The sequence below is a fragment of the Monopterus albus genome, unplaced genomic scaffold (genome assembly GCF_001952655.1).
Source record: "Monopterus albus unplaced genomic scaffold, M_albus_1.0 scaffold8.1, whole genome shotgun sequence".
Taxonomy (NCBI): Eukaryota; Metazoa; Chordata; class Actinopteri; order Synbranchiformes; family Synbranchidae; genus Monopterus; species Monopterus albus.
Genome location: NW_018127888.1, coordinates 3,392,508 through 3,416,883, shown reverse-complemented (window position 1 = coordinate 3,416,883; position 24,376 = coordinate 3,392,508). Strand labels below are relative to the sequence as shown.

Genomic DNA, 24,376 nt, shown 5'->3' with positions numbered 1-24,376 from the left:
CCCGAGGCCGCGCCCTTTCTGTCATAAACGGCATCATTCAGGAAGAAACCCCGTGGTAAAAAGTTTCCAGCGCTGAATGAACGACTTTTGTCAGGTCTTCCAGGGGTTACCATTTTGTCATATGCTACTATCTGGACCGAGATACAGCCAGCATGCTGATTAAAGAATAGTGAGTATAATTTGTTTGTTTTTCTTACCTGCGTTTTTAAACACACCACATAAAATACAGAAACTAAAACTATCACCATCGTTCTGCTACTCGATAAATCTTAACATCTTTTCTTAGATTAACGTAACTATTACATAAGATAGGATAATACTAATAGCCCACTACTCCTTTTTAAAAACTGTATCTTTATAATTGGTGGTCTGTTTAGCATGTAAGTTTGCCTCCTTGTTTTTTTTTTTTAGCAACTTAGCCGGTCCGGTTAACTAGTGAGGAACTCCGAACTCCGTTTCAAGTACCGGCAATTTAAAGTATATAGAGTTTTAGAAAAAGTACATAGATGCTAGTATTTGAAGTTAAGGAGCTTTTGGATTACTATAAGAATGAGAGTCATTCCGGCATAGATGTGCTGGGTTGAGCTTTTGTATTTAGCGCTGTAACTACAAACGTTTCGGTTTGGTTTACACAGCTCGCTCCAGACCTATCCCCGCTGACAGTACACTGTAGTGTAATGTGGGGGTAAAACTGCTGGTGCAGCAAAACAACTTTAAAAGTAACATTTCCTTTCACTTAATTTATTCTATGAAGTATTGATATATATATATATGGTCTTAGATTTTGAGCTTATGAATTCAAGTTAGTTTTTAATACATAGTCAAATCACCAGTTTGTCTCAAGGGGCCTGACTGAAGTCAGTTAATGTTTTTTATTTCTACATTCCAGGTGGCTTTATGACTGTCATTTCATATCCACATCATAACATTTGGTAGCTGGCTGTCATCTGACTGTGGTGCAAAGTTCATAAATTACAGCTGTGATAAATTATTAAAGTTAGGAGGAGTTCCCAGTGCCTCAAAAATACTGAGTGTAAAATAAAACAGTTTGACCCTTTTAGTTGACATTGTGGCCACGGTGCATCTGTTTCCTCATACCAGCCACCACGGTCAAGCCTAGAAGGCTCCTCTTCCACTCTGATCTGTTGTAATGAAATATTCAGGCTGTGCTAAACCAGCAACAGGTGGCGATTGATTGATACACAGACACACACATGCAAGGTTTCCACCAAAGGTTCCAGGCTTATGCGTCCTCTCACACTGTTAGTCTTGATCACAGTTTTATATTGCCCTCTTCCTTTTCCCTAGGTTCCTATAATACTAGCAGAGAACTAGCTCTGTTGCTACTTCCCTCATTGTATACAAGTTTAAATAAATAGGCTCTTCACAGCAGTGCAAGTGCAGGTGTGTCCTCAGCTCTGATTAGTTAGAGTACTGGTGTAACCTGTGAAAATAGTTGTGTAATGTCATCTGTGGCTCTGGAGGAACTTTCCAAAGTTAGAAAAAAAATTATCCTGTAATCTTGGATTGCACTTGAGTTTTTAAGCTTAGAACAGAAAGCCTGCATCACAAATTGAAACTGGAAAATGTGTATTTAGAATGCAGATAGGCCTCTATTAAAGACTATTGAACTGCATTATGGGAAATGTTGGATGTGGTTTTGCAGCTTGACCAATGTACTTGAGTCACAAATCTTGGCCAACACCGCTTCAGTTTTAACCATTAAAAAAAAAAAAATCTTTCTCTTACGAGCTTCTCAAATTAAAGTGCAGTGGAGCTACAATCAATTAGCTACGTAAAAGGAAATAAATATACAATAGTCAGCTATTGCTTTCTTACTGAGAGTTAAATTATAAGATCAGTACTGTTCCCAGGTCTGTATAGTATCTCCTGTTAGCTTAGCTTAAAGGAAAGACAGAAAACTGAGAACCAGCTAGCCTGGCTCAGTTCAAAATAGCTAGCCATGAAATGGTCTAGCACATAACCCCCAGTAAAACCATGACCTGTCCTTTTTTAATTCTTAGGCTTTAAAACAAGTTGAAAAAACCATGATATAATGTCAGCTTTAGAAGTGCTGCTAGGTGGATTTTGTTAACTTTGAACAGAGCGAACTTCCCCAGTCTTAGTGCTAAGCTAAGCTAACTGGCTCCTGGCTCCATATTTACTGTACAGACAGTGTGGTATAGGTTGTCATGCTGCTTATTAGCTTGAGTCTTCCACTATTCATGCACTGCCAAAATGTTGAATTATTCCTATAAATTCCAAACTGCAAAGCAGTGGCCTTTTAATTCCAGACTCTTTGGACATGTAACTTTATTTATTTATTTTAATGCGTTAATTTATGTTAAGAGAAGACAGAGAAAACATATAACATATCCTCATCCATTTCTTATAAGTCACCTGTACAAATGTCACTGTTGTATTTTCTGTTTTTTATCTGACTGGGATATCTTTGTCATTATACATTTGTTTGTTTTTGTTGTCTTTCATAGCCGAATCGTCCTGCCTGTTTCAGTGGAGGAGGTAAGGAATCAGTTATGTACTTTTACATTATCAAAGACAGCAGGCCTAGATGGTTAAAGCCAAACAGCTAATATTAATTTAGAGTCTGTTTTGGTTTTCTCATTACCACTTAGAATATCTGCAGATTAAACACAGTTATCACCCTATTTTCATCATGTTGTCTTGGCAAACAATTTACCATTAAATGTTTGTCACGACTGTTTATTAGTTGGATTAGCTTTCTACAGAGGTTCGTATTTGTCTGCTCAGATGTTTTTCTCAGCATTTTATAAACTAACTTTGCATCACTTCCTCTAAATCACATTTCCATGTGGAGATTTTCTCATTTTGAGTACCAGTTCTCCACACTGTGGATCCACATATTTCAGCTCTCACCATGATCTTACTGCCTTTTGAAAGGCATAACGGAGCAGATAGGAGTTTACACAAGTGGCTGCCACTTGGTACAGTATCAGGACTCGCACTTTAGGCTGCCTTTAGATGCCCTTGCAATTGGAATAATTAGCTGTGACGTCATATCGGGCTTAGAATGTATTTAGCTGGTAATCTACAACACTACGGGCTGATACCATGTTATTGAGAGAGCAGGTCCACCTTGTTACCTTCCCCCCCTCATTAGATTTTTGCTTTATGTGAGAATTGTTAGTCTTTTTTTATTGCCTGTCTCACTGCATTTGTTTATGAAACCCTTTGTGTTTTTTTTCTTTTTTTACCCAACAGCTGCATGTATGTCACTTACTGTGTATGCTGTACTTTTTGTTTTTCTTTTTTTGTTGTTGCTTAACACAAAGCAGGAGCAAGAATTTCACTAAGCCTCATAAGCACTGTGCTGTGTGTCCACGTCTGATCCCTGAAATGTTTTCTGGATTCCTTTGTTAGTTGTGTAACTAAGTGCAACAGTCACAAGACGTTGAACTGGATACAGTCTGTATAACAGAGGTGGGCTGTGTAGTCTGTAAATTATATATTTACTACTTTATGATATTTTATAGATGAAATCCTTAATATATTAAATGACATTCCAGTGAGCATCCATGAAGTTAGAAGACTCACAAGAAATGTATCCAAAAAAAAAACTGTGACCAAAATCAAAGAATCAGAAGCCAATATGTCCTTGATGTGTAAAAACTGTGAAGTGCTCCTTTAAATAAATCCCTTATTAATAGATATAAAAATATAGTTGTGGCCCTAATTAATTTAATGTTGTATGAATATATTCATAGAGGGGTTAAATATTTTCAGTCATCTTCCTTCGTGCACCTTAGGTAATGTAACAGAATACAGCTCATTAACTGAATTGTTTATTTTTAGAATATGTAGTGGAATTACATAGTTGGAAAAGAAAATATTTGCAGCTCTGTGTGGAAAGGTTGGTGGACAGTGATGCTTCAGACAGTGTTACTTGTTATTCAGTTATTCACATATAACTAAAATGCTGCGTATGATTTTAACAGTTCTTCTTCTTCATTATGAACCAATGACAGATTCATATTTGATGCAACAGACTTTGAGCTTATTGCCCCAACACGCTTTGTGCAGTTTAAATGACCATCCCCATTCAAGTTCAGCCCGTTTGTTCTTTGCAGCCAAATGTCACGAGCTGCTAAGCATCATGTCTAATTGTCTTCAAAGTGAGTAGATGGACTGGTTATACACGGCAAGTCACATTCCTCAACTCAAAAGGTTGTTGTTCAGCTAAACTGCGAGAGACGGCACATGTTAATGTCTCGTGAACTGTCGTACAAGTCGACAGACTTAATAGTCATACAGAAGAAATAACCTATTCGTTCATCAGCAGATGTCTCAATAGACCAGAATGTAAAGCAACCAGATGTTTCAGCATTGTGTAAAATACCATAAGGACCTGGGACTTATTTTGTTAAAATGTTTTAAGTTTGTTAATTGGGACTGTGAGACTGGCCAGGCTGCCACAACTAGTGATGTGAGCCACTATTTCCAGTGCCCCAACACTTCTGCCTGACTCAGGAAGGATTTGAACTTTAGAGGAAGAAGGGGGGTGGAAAGTCAAGACTAAGCATAATCTGCTGGGTTTCTCCTGGTTCAGGGATCTGTGAACTTGGTTTTGCACTCTGTCTTCCTAATTTATTATTTTTTACTTGCTATTAATGTAGTATTTTCTTTTAATTTGCCAATATAGTAGTCTAACACACCATTGAATTGTTTTCAGGAATACCTAAACACTATGATCCAACAATAAAAATAAAGGACCTTTAGGCAAACTATTTCTGTATACATGGGGCGACTGTGGCTCAGGAGGTAGAGCGGGTCGTTTCCTAACGTGTGAATGCGTGAGTGCTTGGGAGTGCGAATGGGTGAATGGCCGAATAATGTGAAAGCGCTTTGAGTGTGCTGTAAAAGCATAGAAAGGCGCTATACAAGTATAAGACCATTTACCATTTCATTTACATATATGCTGCACAAGCAAAAGAGAGACTTCTCAAATAGTTTAAGCAAAAACTGAACATTATCTTTATGATGGAGGGTTAATTGCCCAACCATTGTGTTAGACTGACTTTGTTTCAGCTGTACCTAATAAACTGAGTATATTATTGCCTTGTAAAACTGATATGGAGAATATATTAACAAACTGTTACCCATTTACACATCCGGGAGACACAGAGCAACATAAGCACTTGTGTGGATTATTGTGTCTTTTCACGTAACGTGAAGAACGTAACCCTGTGATGTGCTCTCATTTGGTGGTGGGCTGATAGTGTGCAATGGTTTTATCTAAACTTTTTACTGAAAATGGAGTTGAAAAAGAGCAGGTTGTCAGTAATAGCCAAATGATGCTAAAATGCTCCATAGACCTGAGAGACACTGAGGATTTGTCATTAATACAGCTTAAGTTCATTAGTTCCACCTGGTGTTTTCCTGATATGAAAAGCGTTTGCTCATTGCTGTCAGCCACAGAGGGAAACCTCAGTGGCTGGTAATCCCTTCCAAAATCTCATAATTGATCAGCTTGTCCTTAAAACCTTCCTTTAATTCGCCATATAAATAAGTAGTAGTTCAAGCACCAACACACACAGTCTGGGGTGACTGGCTGAATTTATTCATGTATACACTTATCTCTAGTACTCATACTCTCCTCTTTTGTCCCTTTAGTACCAGGTCGGTCAGCTGTATTCAGTAGCAGAGGCTAGTAAGAATGAGACGGGAGGAGGAGAAGGTGTGGAGGTGTTGGTCAATGAGCCCTATGAGAAGGATGGAGAGAAAGGGCAGTACACCCACAAGATCTACCACCTGCAGAGGTAGGCAGCTCAGCGCTGTTGCATGCACACAGCTACATACTGCATACAGAACATCTCATTACATAGCGAGAAGTAGGAATACGCAGAAAATAATGAGTAGTTTTACACTTTTAGGGGTTCAAAAAATATAAATTACAACAGAGAATAAATGTGTTAAAAAATCCAAGCATCACCTCCAACTGTGATTTTTTTTGGTCAAACATTTTGAAGTTGACAGGTACAGAGACTTGGGACAAAGTGTATTTTGATGCAAGAAACCCAAATGTAAATGTATCAACATGATCTGTAGAGTATAACCAAGAGTATGTGCTTGTATAAATTGCAGTATGTAGTTTTTCAAAATAAAATGTATATATTTTATATTGTAATCATACAATAAATAGCATTTGACTTTACCTTTAAAGGTTGTCACCACTAATATCTTGACTAAACTTGGTGTGTGCTTCTACAGTATCACACAAATGGTAACATTTTATCACCCAGGAAAAAAGAACGGAAAATAGACAGCACTGTCAAGACAGCATGCTACTGTGTTAGTCAGTGGGTGAAAGTTGCATGCCAAAGTTCAGCATGAACTCAAACCTAAGAATGTGCACATGTGGGGCCTGCTGTACTTGCACACTTTCGCTGAATTCAATCTGCAAGATGTTGGACTGCAAACTCATGATTATAGTAGAAAAGCATTTAAAGGACAGGAAATACTCGAGGAAAACCATAAAAACATAAACTCTAATAAAAAAAAATCCTGTTTTGTTATAAAATTGTGCCAAATGTGTACCACATTTCAATAAGCTTAAGTGTATCAGTACATTCAGCTATGAGAATTGATCATTTTTGCCTGTTTGTGTCTCTGCAGTAAAGTGCCAGGTGTTGTCCGTGTTCTTGCTCCGAAAGGTTCTCTGGAGGTTCATGAGAAGGCCTGGAACGCATACCCTTACTGCCGTACCAGTGAGTCCCACAACATACACACAATAAAAATTGACGCCACTTACAGATTAGAAGCTCATTCTCGTTCAGTGCCTTCTGGAGCTATTGTCCAGTAAAGACCAGCTGTGAGTTGAGCTGTGTACTGTCTCACACCTTGTCTCTCCTTTTCTGTTCCATCCTCTTTCCATCACTGCCCACATTTTCATCTGATGCAGTACTTACAGTAAGTAGTCCGTCATTTTGAGTTTCCAAATAAAGATTAAACTTTCTACATATGTTTGATTTTAACTTCTTATTTTAAATACAGGCCCATTGTTGACTGACCCCATCCTGTATATCTCTCCCATGTTTGCAGAACACCTACATGAAAGACAAGTTCATGATTAAGATTGAGACATGGCACAAGCCTGATATGGGGGATCAGGACAATGTAAGTCATGTCCTCTAGAAATGACACTAACTGGTTGTGGCCACACTTTATCCACCTACTATATACATTAAGCAAATACATTACAAGTACAGTATAGTTTCAAATGTAATTGAAAAGGTAATTAAATGACTGTTTACAGAACTTGTAGAACTAATGCAAAAAAAACTAGGCAGCATCATAAAACAGTCCAATTAAATTAGTGTTATTCAGTTATTCACATATAACTAAAATGCTGCGTATGATTTTAACAGTTCTTCTTCTTCATTATGAACCAATGACAGATTCATATTTGATGCAACAGACTAGTGTTTTTTTTTTGCCTTGCTGCAGGTACATGGAATTGACAAAAGGTCATGGGAAGCAACTGAGATTGTTGACATTGACATTGCTGACAGAAGTTGCATAAGTCAAAAGGTAAGAGAAGAAATTGTGCATGTTTTTAGAAAAAAAAAAAGCACAATTCCTATCGGTAACTGATAGCCAAGTGGAATTGTTTTGTCACAATCTTCATGTTTAGTTAGCACATCTATCTACTAAACAGTCAGTATAATGAACCTGCCTCATATTAAGTTGCTTCATATTTGTCACATCTCCAATGTTTGGAGCCCTTACAATATTATAATGTTGTACCTCTTGCAAACATGTTTTAGGACTACAAACCAGAACTAGATCCAGCCATCTTTAAGTCACAGAAAACAGGTAGAGGCCCTTTGGGACCTGGCTGGAAGGTACTACACCTCCTCTCACCCTTCACTGTGCCTTACTCCCTTAAATAAATGAAATTACTGACTTTAGAGTATTGGAGACTTTGTGTTTTTATATTATTGTCTCATCTGTGCAGAAAGAGCTTGCCAACAACCCCAACTGTCCACACATGTGTGCCTATAAACTAGTCACACTTGAATTCAAGTGGATGGGACTACAAAGCAAGATGGAAAACTACATTCACAAGGTATACATTTGTTTGGTCTTGTTATAATGTATATGAGAACAATGATTTTGATATCTTTCTTCTGATGGCTAATATATGAATTTCTTCAGAGAGGAAAATACATCTTGCTTTGAGTTGCAATACAAGACTAGCATTGTCTAATCTCACCCCTCCCTCTGTTTTGCTGTCTTTCTAACACACCTGCTCTGTCTGTCCAGATGGAGAAGCGTATATTCACCCACTTCCACAGAGAGCTGTTTTGCTGGATCGACAAATGGGTTGATCTATCCATGGATGACATTCGACGCATGGAGGAAGAGACAAAGAAGGAGCTGGATGAGGTAAATGAGCACATCAGGACTTGTGCTTCCACTGTTGGAACCTAACAAGTGGTACACTCGGTGCGTGCTGTAAATTTACTGGGCTGAATCGGACCATTCTGCTTTGCTTTTCCACTGTATTTCTCCCTGTGCCTGTCTGTTTAAACGAGTGTGGTGCTGTACTCTTCTCACACACTAGCACACACAGCTGAACAGAGCGTGTGAGTCACAGTGCTTCTTAAACAAAATCACAGCGTAACTGAGACTGTACGAGACTTTTATCAAACAGCTGTTGAACAAGCAGAAATGTGACACTCCTGTTTAGCTCTAAACAATGAGTGATGCCCTCATTTTACCTCTTACGCACTGTGCTTGTAATGTTAATAGCTGAGGTGTGAAGACACTGACATGTAACCAGTCACGGATAACAGGTCTGTGCGTGCACAAAGTGTTACATGTTTCAGTGCTGTAGGTTCCTATAGTAGAAATATCCCACTAGTAATAGTAGTATTACTATTTGCTTAGTTTATTGTTATAATGTGAAAAGATTCTTGTTTTTAACAAAATATATTTCATGTTAGAACATGTATTTGTTATTAGTAATACATACTAAATTCTTTTTTATATTGTATTATATTCAATTTTTTCTTATTATATTGATAAGGCATTCTTACCTGAAACCAAGGTATCGGATATAAATAAACGTTTCTTGTTACAACACAAGTTGGTATGCTGATGTAGTGTGTCTATGCTGCCGCTTTTAACTGACATGAAGTAATACTATACAATATATAAATTATTAAGAACATATATTATTAGCTATTAGGCCAAGGAATTGATGAATGAGGTGCACAACCTGAACATTGTCACTGCTGACATGTAGGGCAGCTGGAATAAATTTCAGCCAGTTTTTCTCCAGTAAAATAGTGACATGGAATCACTTGGAACTGTAGCAAGTAGCATCACATTCATGTTTTGTGCTGCAGTGCCGTGCCGATCTGCGCAGTGTTGGCTACTAGATAGCAGGTGTTATCTGACCAGAATGGACACTCTTACCCTCCATTGAATATTTGTTTTGTCCTCAACAACAGTGGTTGTCTGACTAAAACAAATCAGCTACTTTTGTACACTTCTCAGTGGTAACGTATTGTATGTCTCTATGTTATAGATGAGGAAGAACGATGACGTTAAAGGCATGTCAGCTGATGACAACTAATGACAAAGGACTGGCTCACCCAGTGAGTAATCTATTGTTCTGGCAAAAATTTACATGTATAGTTTTAAATGGGATCAGTCTATATTTTTTTTAAACTTGCTGTTTTCCTTTTCAGATCCCTTTCTGAGAGGATTTAATTTCCTTCAGCCAGCCCAGACTCACTGTGGACACCTAGAACAGATGGACAGGCATAACCAAGAATTCCACCTACATCCTAATTACATTTGCTCTTAATAAGAGCTCGTTATTGTAAAGCAATAGTTTGTATTTATATGCTACACATTTGAATACAACTACAGTGGCTTTTAGTTTAGTTTGTTTCTTTAAGAGGCAGATTTGCAGGTCAGGGAATCAGCTTTGAGGATGAAACATTCTTACTTATGTCTGTTTGGCCCTCAAATTTTAAAAGACTAGAGAAAAGCTGCTGGTTCTCTCAGACAACATTTCTGATTATCCCTTTTCTGTTGTCAGACATTTGGGTTTTGTTCTTTTTCTTGTATTTTCCAATTCTTTCTTTGATTTATTGTTTACGTACCAGAGCAAGGCACTTGTTTACGCCAGCCTTTTCTCTACATTCACAAATGTTCCAGAGTTACCAGAATTTTTTTTTTTTTTTGTAACAGTAGTGTTGGTAATCTAACAAAGTACACTGTGTTAATCTGTTATTGTTTTATCACACTGGAAATTGAATTGTTGGCTGGAGGTATTGTAATGAAAGTATTGTATATCTGATGATTTCTGTGGAAACTACAACATATGAGGTATTTATGTTGAAAAGACTCCATCAGGAACATTTATTATACTTCCAGAGTAGTCTGGTAGTTCTGGTCTGACTGGACCATCTGATGGTCAGTTTAGCTTTACACAAAGATGCCAGATGCTGTTTTTTATTTATAGCTTTGGGTTGAGGTTTTGAGTATTAGGGATGATATGTAAGAAAACCCTAAACTCTGAGCAGATTTCAAAATGGCACATGAAGCAATTCTTTCTTGATAACTGTTCAAATGTTTGGCCAAGGTTATGTCATTGCAAGTCCAGAAAGTAACATGGATTTTAATGACATGTGATTGTTTAGTACATTAAAGGAAATGTTCCTTGCATTGTGTGTATTTTATATTGTATTTCTTCGAGAACAAGTAGTGAGCAAACAGTAGTGATAGGTAGATGAGGCGTCATGAAGCGTTTCGACACATTGCCAAACTGTGTCGATACTGTGTCACTGAATACTGACACCTGTTGGACCTTAAAAATCCCTACAGGCAACCTAGTTGACAGACTCAACAGACACTGATTTGATGACCTATAATAATATAATTTAAGTCATTGTATTTTATATTGTATTATTTCATATCTTCATTTCAATTTAAAATTTCCTTGATATTTTTAGATACAGTCAATAAATAATGTGAACATGTATCATAACGTGAAAATCTAAATGAACGTGTTGTGAATGAGGATGCTTGTGGACTGGGCTTTTTTTATTTTTACAAATTTTATTCAAAAAAATAAGTTTTTCCAACGTTTTGAAATTGAGTCTGCTGCTTCTTTGATACAACTTCTCCAGCTGTAGAAAACACCCACTCACACGGCATAGATGAGGCTGGAGTGCAGAGAAATTGTAAGGCAAGTCGGAAGAGGTTTGGATAGATTGCCTTTTGGTTGTCCCAGTATCTCATAGGATCCTGGGTCCGTGTATATTGCGGCCATTGGATTTTCGTTTTGTATTGAGAAAACCAAAATCGGAAAACGAACGGTTTCTCGATCTCCATTTAGAAACAGGAAAACGAAAATCGGAAAACGAGGCGGTTTTCGTTTTTTCGATTTGATATTATGTCACGGAAAACAAAACGCATATGTGGTATTTGATTTCCGTTTAACGTGACTTTCTTAAAGCGATACGCGCACCGACACGGGGTTTTGCTCTACGAGCTCGACGCGTCGGTGTTGCCTGACCCATCACTAGCAGGTACTATTCAGTAAACCAGCCTCACTAATACAGCTTGTTGGTTTGAGTGTTTCATGTCTGATGAAATAAGTTACCTAGCTATAGCTGTAGCAGGCGTTAGCTGTTAACTAATGTTTACGTTATCACAACAGCGGGGCTTGATGTAAGGTTAGCTATATGCAGTTAGCTTGATTCAATTTACCAGCGCTGAGTCTGTGCAGTCCCCATAGTAGAAGCTGGAGCCGTTTAGCAATGTTAACTAGCTGACAGTTTTGTTACTGATCAAGTCATAGCAGTTTTGCCTCTGTGCCTTCCAGGTGTGCAGAAGATGGAGAGAAATGAGAAGCAGTCAGACTTCACTTTGCAGAAGGGAAACTCCGTGGGAGACAGTTTCAGGTTGGACTCTACCCTGTGATAATTGTTGCATCCGCTTTTGATGAAGAGTTAACATTTCTCTGTAAATATACGAATCCGTTAACACATAAGTCATGCACCTACCGGCTACAGCTTGTATACTTTAAAACCCATCAGCTACTGCACAATAAGTACACCTACTGAAATGTGAGTACTTATAATGAGCATTGTGTACAATATACAGGCACTGCGCAGTGTTTACAGCTCATAAATGTTATGTGTGCGAAGAAACAGTTTTAGGCTTTGCCTAAAAATTCGTGAAGTGTCTTTATGTAAATAATTTCTGGACAGTGTTTAATTAAACTCTCAAGATCTTTTGTGCATTCCTGTTTGTAGATTGTGTTTTTATTTTTTTGGTTAGAGATTCAAACCAAAGTTTTGAGATGGTGAGGTGAGACATACTGACTGCTTTTTTACCTTATAATGCAGGGAATTGTTTTTGTTGTGAAACCAGTAAACACTCTTTAGAACTAAAAAGACCCCCAAATGAGAGGTATGGTATGTTGATTAGGGCGTCAGTATGTGGGGCTGTGATGACATGTGGGATGGATAGTGATCTCCTGGGATGAAGCATTATCTTTGTACTTGTGCCAATAAAGACTGGCTCTTCTGGTCCTTAAGCAAAGCATAGTGACAGCTGATGGCAACACCTCTGTGATTTGAACAGTTATTGTGCATTAAAAACCCAAGAAGCCTGATTATTATTAATAGCTTTTGGTTCACCTGTGCTGAATTAAATGTCAGTGTTATTATGCTATATGTTACAGTAATATTGCATGACAGTACACTCATTTCAAATATGTTGTCCCAGAGTTTGGATATAAAATTTTGCTGGCACACAGTATTAATGTGTTTAATGAGTATAATTAAGGCCCTGTGTCAATGTTGACATAGCTCTTATTTTCTCCTGCATTCTCACATTTGTATGTGACATTTTAGTTTACAGCTGCAAATAATTATTTCATTGAATTAAGGTTTTGGGATGAGAAGTTGTTTACTAACTGTTTGTGCTGCTGGTACCAGAACTCCAGGGCTTTCTGGATGTCTCATTTAGGGTTGGATGTGCTCCAGCACTTAATACTGTGCAATGTTTGCCAAGTTACAAATCTAACTGCACCCTGGCAGGTGGATTAGGTTATCCAATAATGCGTACGCAAAGCGGATTTGAAGGAAGAAATCATGTGCTGCCATCCTGCCTGAAGAAAGAACAGCTGGATGTTCAGTAGCTTGCAAAAGAAAAGCGTTGTTATGTAAGTTGGTTTCCTCATTTGTTAACAGGCCTAACATTTTACAGTAAGATTAGATGTGGTTTTTAGTAGACAAAGGAGACTTGTAGACAGATTAACAAATTTCTTAATCAAGCAGTGCAACTCTGGAGCACCCAAATCCTTGAGCCAGGATTTTCCTTTTTTCATTTATTGCTTTCATTCTACAGAGGCAACCAAAACTTTGCACTGTTGCTCATTTGATTAACTTTGCCAACCCAAACATACTTAAAATCATCAAATCTGGATTTTTTTTTCCTTTGTGGTACACTGCCTACAATTAATGCTCCTTTAGAAAATACTTTATGCTTTTGTATTTTAAAACTTCAACAACTCAGACTCTCGGCGATACAGCTGACCTTGCTGCACTTCACACTTTGAGCAAGAATGGATGAAATCAGTCAGCTGTTTGGGGCTGTCAGTCGCATCCGCTCTGACAGCCTCTCCAGCAATGCCACACAGTCATCGGGCACCAAACTGGTTTTGCGGCATCGACTCAACCAGCTGATGACCTGCGTGGATGATTTGGAGCCCAGAAATGAGTTGCACGAGAAAGTGGTTAAGACCCTGGATAATGCCTTCCTTATCTGTGGCAAGAGAGCCAACAGGCTGAGGAAAGACAGTTTCAGGTGGAGAACAAGTGTCACCTCTTTGCTCATCTTTTCTTTAAGTTGAAGCTGGAGATAGTTTGGATTTTGTACAGGAATGCTGTTGTCTCCATTTTTTTTATTTCACTGTTCTTTCATGGATTTTTCTACTGTGGGTTCAGTGAACTGTTTTATAACTGGCCAACAAAGATGCTCTTGATTGTTGCCATATTAAACCCTTCAGTAGATCATTATCTGTTGAATCATAATAGCTGAGCCAAAAAAATTCAATATTATGGATGTTGAGTTTGGATGAAAAGATATTTGGTCTCATGTAGCAGCCTGACTTGCTTACAGTAGCAGAACAGTGCTGATATTGTAGCTGTGACACTCAGATGACCTGCTCGTCTCCAGGTTTTGCCGCAATGAATGATGCAAAACTCAGCTGAACCACTGTATATTTTAAAGGTGTTTTGTCACATTGTCATGTGCTCAGTGCTCAGTGCTGAAGATTTTCCATTTATGTGCTGTACTATGTTTTTCCACCTTCCACACCCACAGGCTGCACATGGTGACATGGAATGTGGCCACAGCTGATCCTCCAGATGACGTGACCTCTCTTCTCCATCTGAACTCTCCAAAGAGCCCAGACCTCTATGTCATTGGGTCGGTTGTGCTTGGAAGATGAAGTGATTGTTTGAATCAGTGATTTTATATATCTGGAATGACTGAGAGTAAAACTGTGTGTGTGTGTGTGTTAGTCTGCAGGAGGTGTACTCGGGGCCACTGAGGTTTGTCTCAGACATTGTATTCGAAGATCGATGGAGTCTTCTGTTTATGTCTACCTTAGCGTCAAGGAAATATGTTAAGGTACATACTGTCTAATAACACCTTCTTACAGCTGCACAAACATCAAGCATTTTTACACGCAGAAAAGAAGAGACTTGATCTTTCAAGTTTCATTATTTGCTGTTGAATAAATGAGAAATGAGACTGTTTGATGGCTAAAATCTAAGTGTGAAATATTAACAGCTCATAGATTTACAGTAAAACGTCTCCAGTAAAAAGTTGTGCTGTTTATACTGTTGATGTTTCAGGTGTCATCCATCAGAATGCAGGGTCTGCTGCTGCTCTTCTTCTCCAAACTGGAGCACATCCCATTCATCAGAGACATCCAGACCACATACACACGCACAGGCGTTTTCGGTTACTGGGTGAGAAGTGCACACAGACATTATGGGCGTACATGATCAGTGTAGCACTGTTGGACTCATGGACAGTTGAAACAAACGGTCAAACTGATGCAGGAGAACGGTCCATGTGTAGTTTGATTTCACCACTAGGAGGATGTCGGGTCATTTTTTCATTTTACTGCCAAAGTGAGAAAATGACAATTCTTTTTCTGCTTGTATTGAAAAAACAAAATATATATTTTGTTAGTTTTTTCACTTGTAGCTTTGCCCAAATACCCTTTTCTGATCACAGCAAGAGAAATTAGTTTTTGGTTTTTCTTGAACAGATGAATCACCAAGAAAACCGATGTGGGATTTTGATTTCAATCAGTACAGTCAGAAAAGTAAAATACAAAGTGGCTATTTTATAATCCTGGGTGAGGTGTGGGAGCTTTCTGCTGATGTTTTACCCCATTTCAAAATTAGAGTTCTTCAGTATAGATAGATATATTTATTTTATTGGTTTATTTCTTCAGGGGCACATGCACCTAAACATTGTAACACTCAGTCAAGCGATACAGTGCATTAGGGCGTCTAGCTAAAAGCTAATTTGCAGCCCCGCCCTTGAGAGCCCATGAACCAAACAGATAGGCTACAATATATGCAAAAATTCAAAACGTCATTGCCATGTGCGCATTTGGGGGAGGGAGCAGTCAAATATATTTAGCTGTCTCCCTGCAGTCGGCAGGCTCATTATGTTAGTAGTGCTAATTTAGCCTCAAGCAGAGATGAGGACTGGGCTACAGAAGTGATTGACACTGACTCAGTGCACTTGGGGGATCACTTGATCTCCATCTGAGACCACAGATATCTTTATACAACTTTATTCACATATACAGTAGTACTCTGCAATACCTGTAAATGAACTGTGAAGTGTAAAATTGGCACACTTCCCCACTTAATTTAGGAATGGAATAAAACGTGTGTTTAAAATATGTCAAAAATGCATCCAGCATTTGTGAACCAAGCCACAGAAGCAGAAGTGAGTGTCTGGTCTCGTATTTTCCACAAAATGTCAGAAATAGCTGGTCTTTGTGCATTTGTTGATTTTTTTTTTTTGGTCTTTTTTTCTGTTGTAAATACTGAATGAAAAATTCAGAGTGGTTTACAGAGGTTTGTGGTTCCTCCTGTTTCTTATCTCTTTCTATTTGTCTCATAGGGGAACAAAGGTGGCGTGTCCATCCGTTTGTCTTTCTATGGCCATATGCTGTGTTTCCTTAACTGCCACTTGGCTGCTCATATGAACTATGCGACTGAGAGAGTGGATGAGTTTGAGTACATCATGGACACACAGACCTTTGAATGTGCAAAGGCACCGAGAATTCTTGACCACAGGTGAGTTGAGAGACAGACTACAGTTTTCCCAGACAGATGTCAAAAGAATTTGACTGATTGTAAAGGAGATTTCAAACCATTATCATCTCATTGTATCTGCGCCATCTCCAGACTGGTTTTCTGGTTTGGAGATCTCAACTTCCGAATTCAGGACCACGGTATGCACTTTGTTCGCACCTGTATCGACAGTCAAACCTACCACCTGCTGTGGAGCAAAGACCAGGTTTGACACTTGAATAATCATCCAGCTTTTTACAGGATAATTAAGTCTAGCTCATATGACAGAAAAGGGTCTCAGCACAACAGGCAAACTGGTAGGTCATGAGTAACCAAAATATTACAGCTTATTACTGTGTTTGAGTTGGGGAAGTCATGAAATATCTGTTATTCACAGTTGATGATGATGAAGAAGAAAGAACAGATGCTTCAGGAGTTTGAGGAAGGGCCGCTGGATTTTCAACCAACATTCAAGTTTGACCTAAACTCTGATAATTACGACAGCAGGTATCATCAGTCCTAATGAATCATAATTACCCTATACTTTTTAAAGATCCTTACCTTCAGCACTTTCCTCTTAAATATTAGTTTATATATATTTTATCTGTGCCTTTTTTCAATTTCACAGGCTCAACAGGGCATGGTTTGGCTTTAAGTAAGAGTGCATACCACATTTGTGTCCACATCTCCTTTAATATCCACTTTTTTAATTGACCTAACCACATTTCAGTATTTTTGCTTCTACTCTATTTTTAACAACCCAATAAAAGTAGTAATCTCTTTTCTTATGCATGAACTTTGTCTTAATTGTGTTTTTAAAGGCTTCACAAAGATTATGTTCATTTGTAACCCTCTGTAAATTAAACAAACAAGCAGTTAGAACTAACAGTCTTATGAGACAAATATCAGGATGTCTCTGCAAAGGAAGGACTGAAATGCTTGTTTATTTTACGGAGTATTGTCTGAGCTAATAGGCCTGTTGTGTCGGGAGACAGTTAAAGGTACCCTGCGGAGTTTTTGACCACTAGTGGCACTATGGAGCAATGTTTTTATGAGTGGATCCATTTTGTTTGTATTGCATGCACTTCATCGAGCACATTCCCACCAACTATTTCAGACAGTTGGTGGTGGTAGTGTGCCAGCAAAAGGCAGGAAATAGAGTACTTCAGATACTGTAAAGAATACAGATGTTTAAATCTCCTGTTCAAATAAGATAGTGAAAACATTGAACACATTTATTAGGCCTCAAGGGATACACTTTGTGAGAAACACAAAATGTGAACAAATCTGTTTGTTTACAATAAACTCCACAGGGTGTCATTAAATATAAAAGTATCAGTGCCCAAATTAACCCCCATTTAACATAAAGCATGTAACACCATCCTTCTGCTTTCAGAGCTTGTTTATAAAAGCCAGAACAGCTGCTACATAATATGCATGGCCATAAATAGATGTTTTTGTAATACAAATGCTATGATCATGGATAAATCAATGTGTTGGTTGGTTTCTAACTGGATATAATTCAAACATGGTACTGCTTATGATGAAAGCTGCTGGCAAACTATTTACCTCCAGTGTATTTGAATTATTACTCAAATATGGCTTGTAAAGGTTTATTTATTTATTTAAATAATGTCACTTTGAGCGTTACACTCATATCCTGTAACATGACCAGGTACAGTGTCCTAGGATGTCTTAAGAAATACTAGTGAAGACGTTTTGAGACATGTTATTTCAGACATATCCTCATATCAAAATCTCATTTCTGAATTTTCAGCTGTGCTCTTAACTGGTCTCTGTCTGAACTGCATAGAAACTAGAGACACAGTGACACCTAAAAATAGACATAAAAATTTGCATCCTATCATAACACTGCATGGCATAAAAGAGCAGCTTGTACAATGGAATATAATACTTTAATATTTACACAAACAAACTGAACCTGTACAGATGCAAGTGAAGCTCACCATCACAAAAAGTAAACTACCATTTTTGATCAAAACATTACATAAATATCTATCCTCTGTGGGTTTTAAAGCTTTTCAGACTGCCCTTGCATCAACTATATTAAAAGAGACAACAAGAAAAGCTTGTCAATGAAGAGTGGTTTTGAGTCAAAATTCCTATAAGTAGTGTCAGTAATGCTTCATGTGGAAAAGTTATTGTCTCAACATTATATAATTTTACTTTTTTCTGGTTTTGTTGTTGCACAGTTATGTACCACATGACAAAGCTGAAAGAGTTCACTTTGTCTCTTTCTAAAGTCCCTTCTGCTCTGCTTTCTGTCCGTTCATCGTCTGTAACCACCTGTTTAGCGGAAAGAAACGTAAACCTGCTTGGACGGACAGGATTTTGTGGCGCCTCAGACCCAAAGATTCAGCTCCTGATGAGCAACATGCAGATCCTGCATATGCAAGGAAGGTCAAGCAGCTTGAAGAGGATGAGGAGTACCCTCTGAAGATCAAGCAGGACTTGTACACCAGCAACATGGAGTACAGGATCAGTGACCACAAGCCTGTCATCAGCATCTTCACACTGGAGGTGAGAAAGTGGAACACTGACTGTGCTTTCAAGAAATCTGCAAACAAACAAACCTTAATCTTTCTATTCAGACAGTGATGTAGTTGTTTGATTCACATACCTTCTTGTATAGTGGATAAATACTTCCTACGACGCCATGAAAAGACCTAAACCAATAATTGAAGTCATTCTACTAAAAGTAGTGTGTGTGTGTGTGTGTGTGTGTGTGTAGCCTGATCTATCATATTTCTTGGTCACAATCAAAGGAATCTGTATCAAAATTGTTTGTGGTTAAAAAGAAAACTATCTGCTAATATATTAACAGAATTTTTAAACTCCCAAACAACATTTTGATGGCACATGAAAACAGGTAGTCAGATGATCACACAGGTTGTTTAAAACCACTTAATTTGGAGGTCAAACTGAAAGTGACTGCAACCGGCTATAAAATGTTGGGAATAATCTCTCATTACACTAGAAAATTGTTGGAGTAAACTAGAAAGTCTGTCAAAGTGTGATGTATGTTACAGTGCACACTTTGGGTAATAATTTTACGGTTTACTTGATTTTATCTTCCATATAAGTTTGGCTGACCTGGGGGTTTGTGTGAAACTGATCTCATAGTCTGACTGCTCCTGTTTCTTTTCCCTGCTATTTTTTTTTTTAACCCATCCATGATGCCCTGTTCACAGATTCCTCACTTAGTAAGTTTTCATGACTTATAGAAACTGTGTCCAAACCTACAAAACTGAGTATCCTTTAAATATATGCAAAAGATATGCTATTTACAGATTCATTTCTATGATTATTAAGCTTCAAATCCCAGGTTAATTTAAAGTCTATTCCTCTGTTTACTCAGCTAAGGAAGATGTATGAGACTCCTCTGGTGCACCTGCAGGCAGAGGGCGACTGGAGTGCAGATATTGATGCCATGGTTCTCTATAGTCCCCTGCAGCCGTTTCCCTCAAGTACATGGGACTGGATTGGACTCTACAAGGTTGGATGAACAACAGCAGATTATTGCTGGCACTTTAAATATGATATTTCAGTATGATAGTCTTGAATTTGTGTATGAAATTTAGGTTGGATTCACCAGTGTGTGGGATTACATCACTTACACGTGGGTCACAGACAGTAAAGTGGCCTTCAATGAAGAAGTCATACAGGTACACATGCTTGTGTATTGATGAGTAAAACTACTAGAAAAAACGCAACTATATAAATGTACCTCTGTTTTTGTAGGCGTATGTTAATAAAGAGGAAATCCCTGTGCAAGGAGGAGAGTGTGTGCTCTGCTACTATAGCAGTACTCTGCAGTGCATCATTGGAATCAGTGAACCATTCAAGGTGAGTAATACATTCAGAGCGCATGTTGTGTACCCAGATTAATCCACTAATGGACATATATTTTTCTTTTTATTCTCAATGACATTCTGAAACTGATTTAAGTGGAGTTCCTGGTTAAGTAAGCACCAGAGTGATGTGCCGCTTTTTATTTTAGGTCCATGAGTCCAAGGTAGCCATTGAGGAAGGCTTGTTGCCGGAAAAGATCAACAGACTTGACAAAACTGTGGCAGGTGAAGACCTCTGGAACTGATCTGTCCGGAGTTGTAGATGTGGTACGATGTAGAGACAAAGCAAATGTTCACTCTTTACCAACATAAAGAAATGGAAATCCTGTGATGATACACAGCTAATTTGTTTGGCCATGAAGCAGGAACTTACACAGGAAATGCCTTCATTAATAATTTACATGTAGTGATATTTTTTACGTTCATTTCAGTCTGACATGACCCTTTAAAATGAATTTGTTTGTTGGTCCCTTGGAATTCAGAAATTTGGCTGACATAGGGGTAAGTGCTAGACAATGACTGATTAAACCCTTTAAGGTAGAAATGAAGAGAAATAGAGGCTTATTGAGGTAAATTATTCGCTTCGAAATAGAAAACGATCTGACTGAAATCTTTTTCCCTTCCATTCTTGTATCTTTAGAAACATTGTGCAGTATTGACTGTGGCTGGATCTGTAAGCTGGATCTGTTTATGATTAATATAATGTAAATACTTTTTAACATATTATTTAAAATGTTCACAGGATCACAGAATATCGAACCTTGGTGTTGGGAATTAGTAGGAAGATAAGAGAAGAATTAGCTGTTTTTTCTCCTCACAGTATTTTAAATAATGTCAATTGTTCCTGGAGGACTTGAACATACAGACGGGTGACAGGGAAAAACTGACAAAATGTTTCCACTAAGTGCCACCAGAGCACTTTTTTTTTTCAAGACTCAAACCTTTATTTACAGTAAAGCTTTCTGGCTCATTAAACCTCCTGCATCTTGCAGTTTTAAAAGTATTAATTGTTCCCTTTTTAATACTGATTATGGTCTGACACTGAAGTGTTTGCACTGTTTATTGTTGATGCATAAATATTTATAGGTGGTCCATGTGTGTTGAGAGAATATATTAATATCTTGTTTTTGATTCAGCAAGTGCCTTTGAGATGATTGTTGCTTTAAATGTACTGTACTATGCTGCATGGTTTTGATACAGTGTGCATCAGTAATATTATTTAGATTATTTAGATTATTTATCATAACATGGCATGGTTTTCATGTTTTTAATTTTAAATATTGCAGTTCTAAATGCTTGGCTACTAAATATTGTTGTATCGGCTTATTGGTATCAACTATATTTGCCAGCTTAGCTCATAGTTATTTGTTTATTTTAGTTTAAAGAGTGACTTATTTTTTCAAATAGTAGTGAAATGCAATGTACTATAACAGAATACCAACAATTGTATAGCTTTATACTAAATGCAAATATTAAATAAGTCTGACCTCATACTTTGTGTGGTTCATTGTTTTAGGTATTATTTGTATTAAACTTGTAGCCTGCCCGATCTCTTCTCAATAAGTCACTGGGAGAAGAACTGCTGGCAGCTGTTTGGTGTCCAGTGATAACTTTGGATCTTTTCCATCCTGCTCAACCTGAATCAAAGGTGTCTAGTAACTTAGCTAATAATATTATGTGTGACGCATATTAGTAATATGAGTGACTCATATTAGTTTTATTAGTAATATGAGTCACATGAGGACGTTGAATCACGGCAGCTCTAGAAACACTGACCGCGGCCGCCCTACCGCCATATTTGCCGTTGCTATAGTAACCGTTTGTTTTGTTGCCTAGCGTTAGCATCCAGTCGTTACATCTGAACTCCGCGTCTGGACGGCTCCCCTGACAGAGACATTGGCGTTAAAACAATTCGTTTGGTGGGTTTTCAACAACACCGAGCAAGGTATGGTGAAAGGCAACACTTTTTAAAGACTTTAATGTTTTTTGGCTAACGTTAAATTGCTAGTGAGGATCAACAAATAATGCCAGTTTCAAACCGGTAAGTTAGTTCGATAACTTTTGGACGTAAATGCTAACAACGTTAGTTATGTTTTCACAGGAGTAAAATATATTTTTAAATATTTGTAATGCTTTTCTTGCCTGTCTATACACACAGTGACTGACCTCCGGCCGAGAACAATGTCTGTCCAGAACCACAGTCCCCAGCAGACTGGTGGACCTAATCTGTTGAATACCGAGATTATAAGGAACCAAGCTGAGCTGTTCAGAGGAGAATGCATGAGGCTGATCCAGGAAACTGGCAAAGCATGCAAGCGCATGAATGATGATACCATCAAGCAACTAGGTAAACCATGGGAGTGGGGGGCAAAATAGAAAATCAGCAAATTTGCATTCACATTATGTAGCATTGAAGGATAGTTGCTGTATACTATAATGGTATTTCTACTGCTTTTCAGATCAGCGGAACAGAAACATCCAGTTCCTGAAAAAGGAGTTGGAGCTGAAGTTGGAGGAGATAATTTTGGAGCTAGATGCCCTCACGACATTGCAGAGCAGAGTGGTGAAGGCACTGGAGACCTGCAAAGAGGCTCTTAGAGCCACTGTCCTCTGCCTGGAGGAGAGGTGAGGCTGAAAAATGATGGCCAAATGAGTGTCATAAACAGTCAGAGGAGAAATGCATTATACAATACTTTGCTGCTTCAAAAACTCCCCATTTCTTCTCTCTTATAGGTTTAGCATATATCTTTAGTTTTGAATAACTCAGTCTCTTACTATGAAGCTTACTTACTATAAAGCTCATGTATAAATGGATGACCTGGATGACTGACAATCTGCACAGACTCGTGTATAAATAAAAAAGTAGAGCTCTTTTAACTGAGAAATTCCTGCCCCACTCTCCATCAATAAGTTGAAAGTGTTTATGTAGAGTGTGTCACATCCATCATCATATCCTGTTCCGATGGATCTTTTTTTATTGCAGATATTTAGCCTTGTCAAACGCAGGTGTGACTAAATGCATGGCTTGCTGGTGCACTGAAGTGGAACAGAGTCATCATTATTACTATATGTGGAAAAATGTGCTGCAGTAAGGGATTCAGCTATAGACTGTATGTAAACTCTGTATAATAGTCATCATGTACATTCTATGGCTGAAGCCTAGGATGCAACAATGAGACAAATGAAGTCTGTGAAAGCACTGTTGTACACAGGCAGACTTGGAACCACAACGCAATTTCAGGTATACGTTTGTGTTTAAGTTAAAGTTCTAATCGAAAATGAAATGAGAAGTAAGGGTTAAGGAACAATGTTTAAGAGACAAGTGCAGCAGCAGTGAGATTGAGCAGATGAATAACACTTTCTGTTTGTTTTATGGCCAACAGAATGAAGTGTGTCCCTTCTGACAGGCTACATGATGTGGTGGACAGAGAGCTGCTGAAGGAGAAGGAGGTTATTGAGGGGGTGGCTTCTCTCCTGCAGCGTGTTGTAGACCAGATCACTGAGCAGATACGGTAAAAAAAAAAAAAAAAGTGGTATTAAGTATTATGATAATTAGTAATAAAATAATTAGGTATTATTGTTAGACTATAAAGGGGCTCTTCTAGTGTTTATTATCTTGAAACCTGGCAGGAAAATCAAATTACTGGCTAGAGTTGCTGGTAAATCAAAGTCAAAACATATTGTTTTGTGTTCCAGACTGAACCGATCTGCTAAGTACCATTTAGAGCAGGATCTGAAGGAGAAATTTGAGGCTCAGTGCATAGACAACTCCTGCGCCTTAATGACCAGCCATTCCATCGAAAACCCGCATCAGTCCAAAAACACTAGCACTCTGCTGCCAAGGTGAACGGCAATTCATTTGACCTCTTACAGTTTGAACATTTTAGATGATTTGAAATCATTGTGTATGTCTAGAATGGGTTTGTTGTATTTTCTTCAAAATTTCTACACAGTGGAAATGTACAAAAAATTCTGTCAGTTCTAAGTCTTCATTCAGTAAGTTATTGAACTTCTTCTCCCAGTTTGACAGTGACTCCAAAGCAGTGGGAGAACACTTCAGACATAAACATAGCCAAAGCGGAACAGCAGAGAACCAACTCTCTTTCC

The 24,376-nt window shown here is 38.1% G+C and overlaps 3 protein-coding genes across 3 annotated transcripts in view; all 3 read left to right on the top strand.

Moving 5' to 3' along the window:
* On the top strand, positions 1–10,722 carry LOC109952527 (phosphatidylinositol transfer protein alpha isoform-like). The gene is made up of 12 exons (XM_020587657.1): positions 1–169; positions 2,493–2,523; positions 5,653–5,798; positions 6,655–6,746; positions 6,941–6,948; positions 7,081–7,155; positions 7,486–7,569; positions 7,806–7,883; positions 7,997–8,107; positions 8,305–8,427; positions 9,575–9,644; positions 9,738–10,722. The coding sequence occupies exons 1-11, from the start codon at positions 153–155 to the stop codon at positions 9,620–9,622; spliced, it is 813 nt and encodes a 270-aa protein (XP_020443313.1). The 5' UTR covers positions 1–152; the 3' UTR covers positions 9,623–9,644; positions 9,738–10,722.
* A 784-nt stretch (positions 10,723–11,506) lies between these two features.
* Positions 11,507–21,733, top strand: inpp5ka (inositol polyphosphate-5-phosphatase Ka). The gene is made up of 13 exons (XM_020587346.1): positions 11,507–11,588; positions 11,885–11,963; positions 14,395–14,499; positions 14,595–14,703; positions 14,931–15,047; positions 16,225–16,400; positions 16,512–16,623; positions 16,795–16,904; positions 18,713–18,938; positions 19,777–19,914; positions 20,000–20,083; positions 20,160–20,264; positions 20,419–21,733. The coding sequence occupies exons 2-13, from the start codon at positions 11,896–11,898 to the stop codon at positions 20,512–20,514; spliced, it is 1,446 nt and encodes a 481-aa protein (XP_020443002.1). The 5' UTR covers positions 11,507–11,588; positions 11,885–11,895; the 3' UTR covers positions 20,515–21,733.
* A 122-nt stretch (positions 21,734–21,855) lies between these two features.
* Positions 21,856–24,376, top strand: part of tekt1 (tektin 1) — a 5,487-nt gene continuing 2,966 nt past the window's right edge. Inside the window, 7 exon segments of the mRNA XM_020587358.1 lie at positions 21,856–21,917; positions 22,106–22,214; positions 22,428–22,616; positions 22,729–22,894; positions 23,653–23,781; positions 23,966–24,112; positions 24,292–24,374. Of these exon segments, the coding sequence (XP_020443014.1) occupies positions 22,451–22,616; positions 22,729–22,894; positions 23,653–23,781; positions 23,966–24,112; positions 24,292–24,374 (691 nt within the window). The 5' untranslated portion in view covers positions 21,856–21,917; positions 22,106–22,214; positions 22,428–22,450.

Coding starts and splice junctions, on each gene's coding strand:
- LOC109952527 (XM_020587657.1), top strand. Junction 5,799..6,654: donor AAGATCTACCACCTGCAGAG/GTAGGCAGCTCA, acceptor GTGTCTCTGCAG/TAAAGTGCCAGGTGTTGTCC. Junction 7,570..7,805: donor GAAGTTGCATAAGTCAAAAG/GTAAGAGAAGAA, acceptor AACATGTTTTAG/GACTACAAACCAGAACTAGA.
- inpp5ka (XM_020587346.1), top strand. CDS start 11,896: ATGGAGAGAAATGAGAAGCAGTCAGACTTCACTTTGCAGAAGGGAAAC. Junction 11,964..14,394: donor TCCGTGGGAGACAGTTTCAG/GTTGGACTCTAC, acceptor CCACACCCACAG/GCTGCACATGGTGACATGGA. Junction 14,704..14,930: donor CGTCAAGGAAATATGTTAAG/GTACATACTGTC, acceptor TTGATGTTTCAG/GTGTCATCCATCAGAATGCA.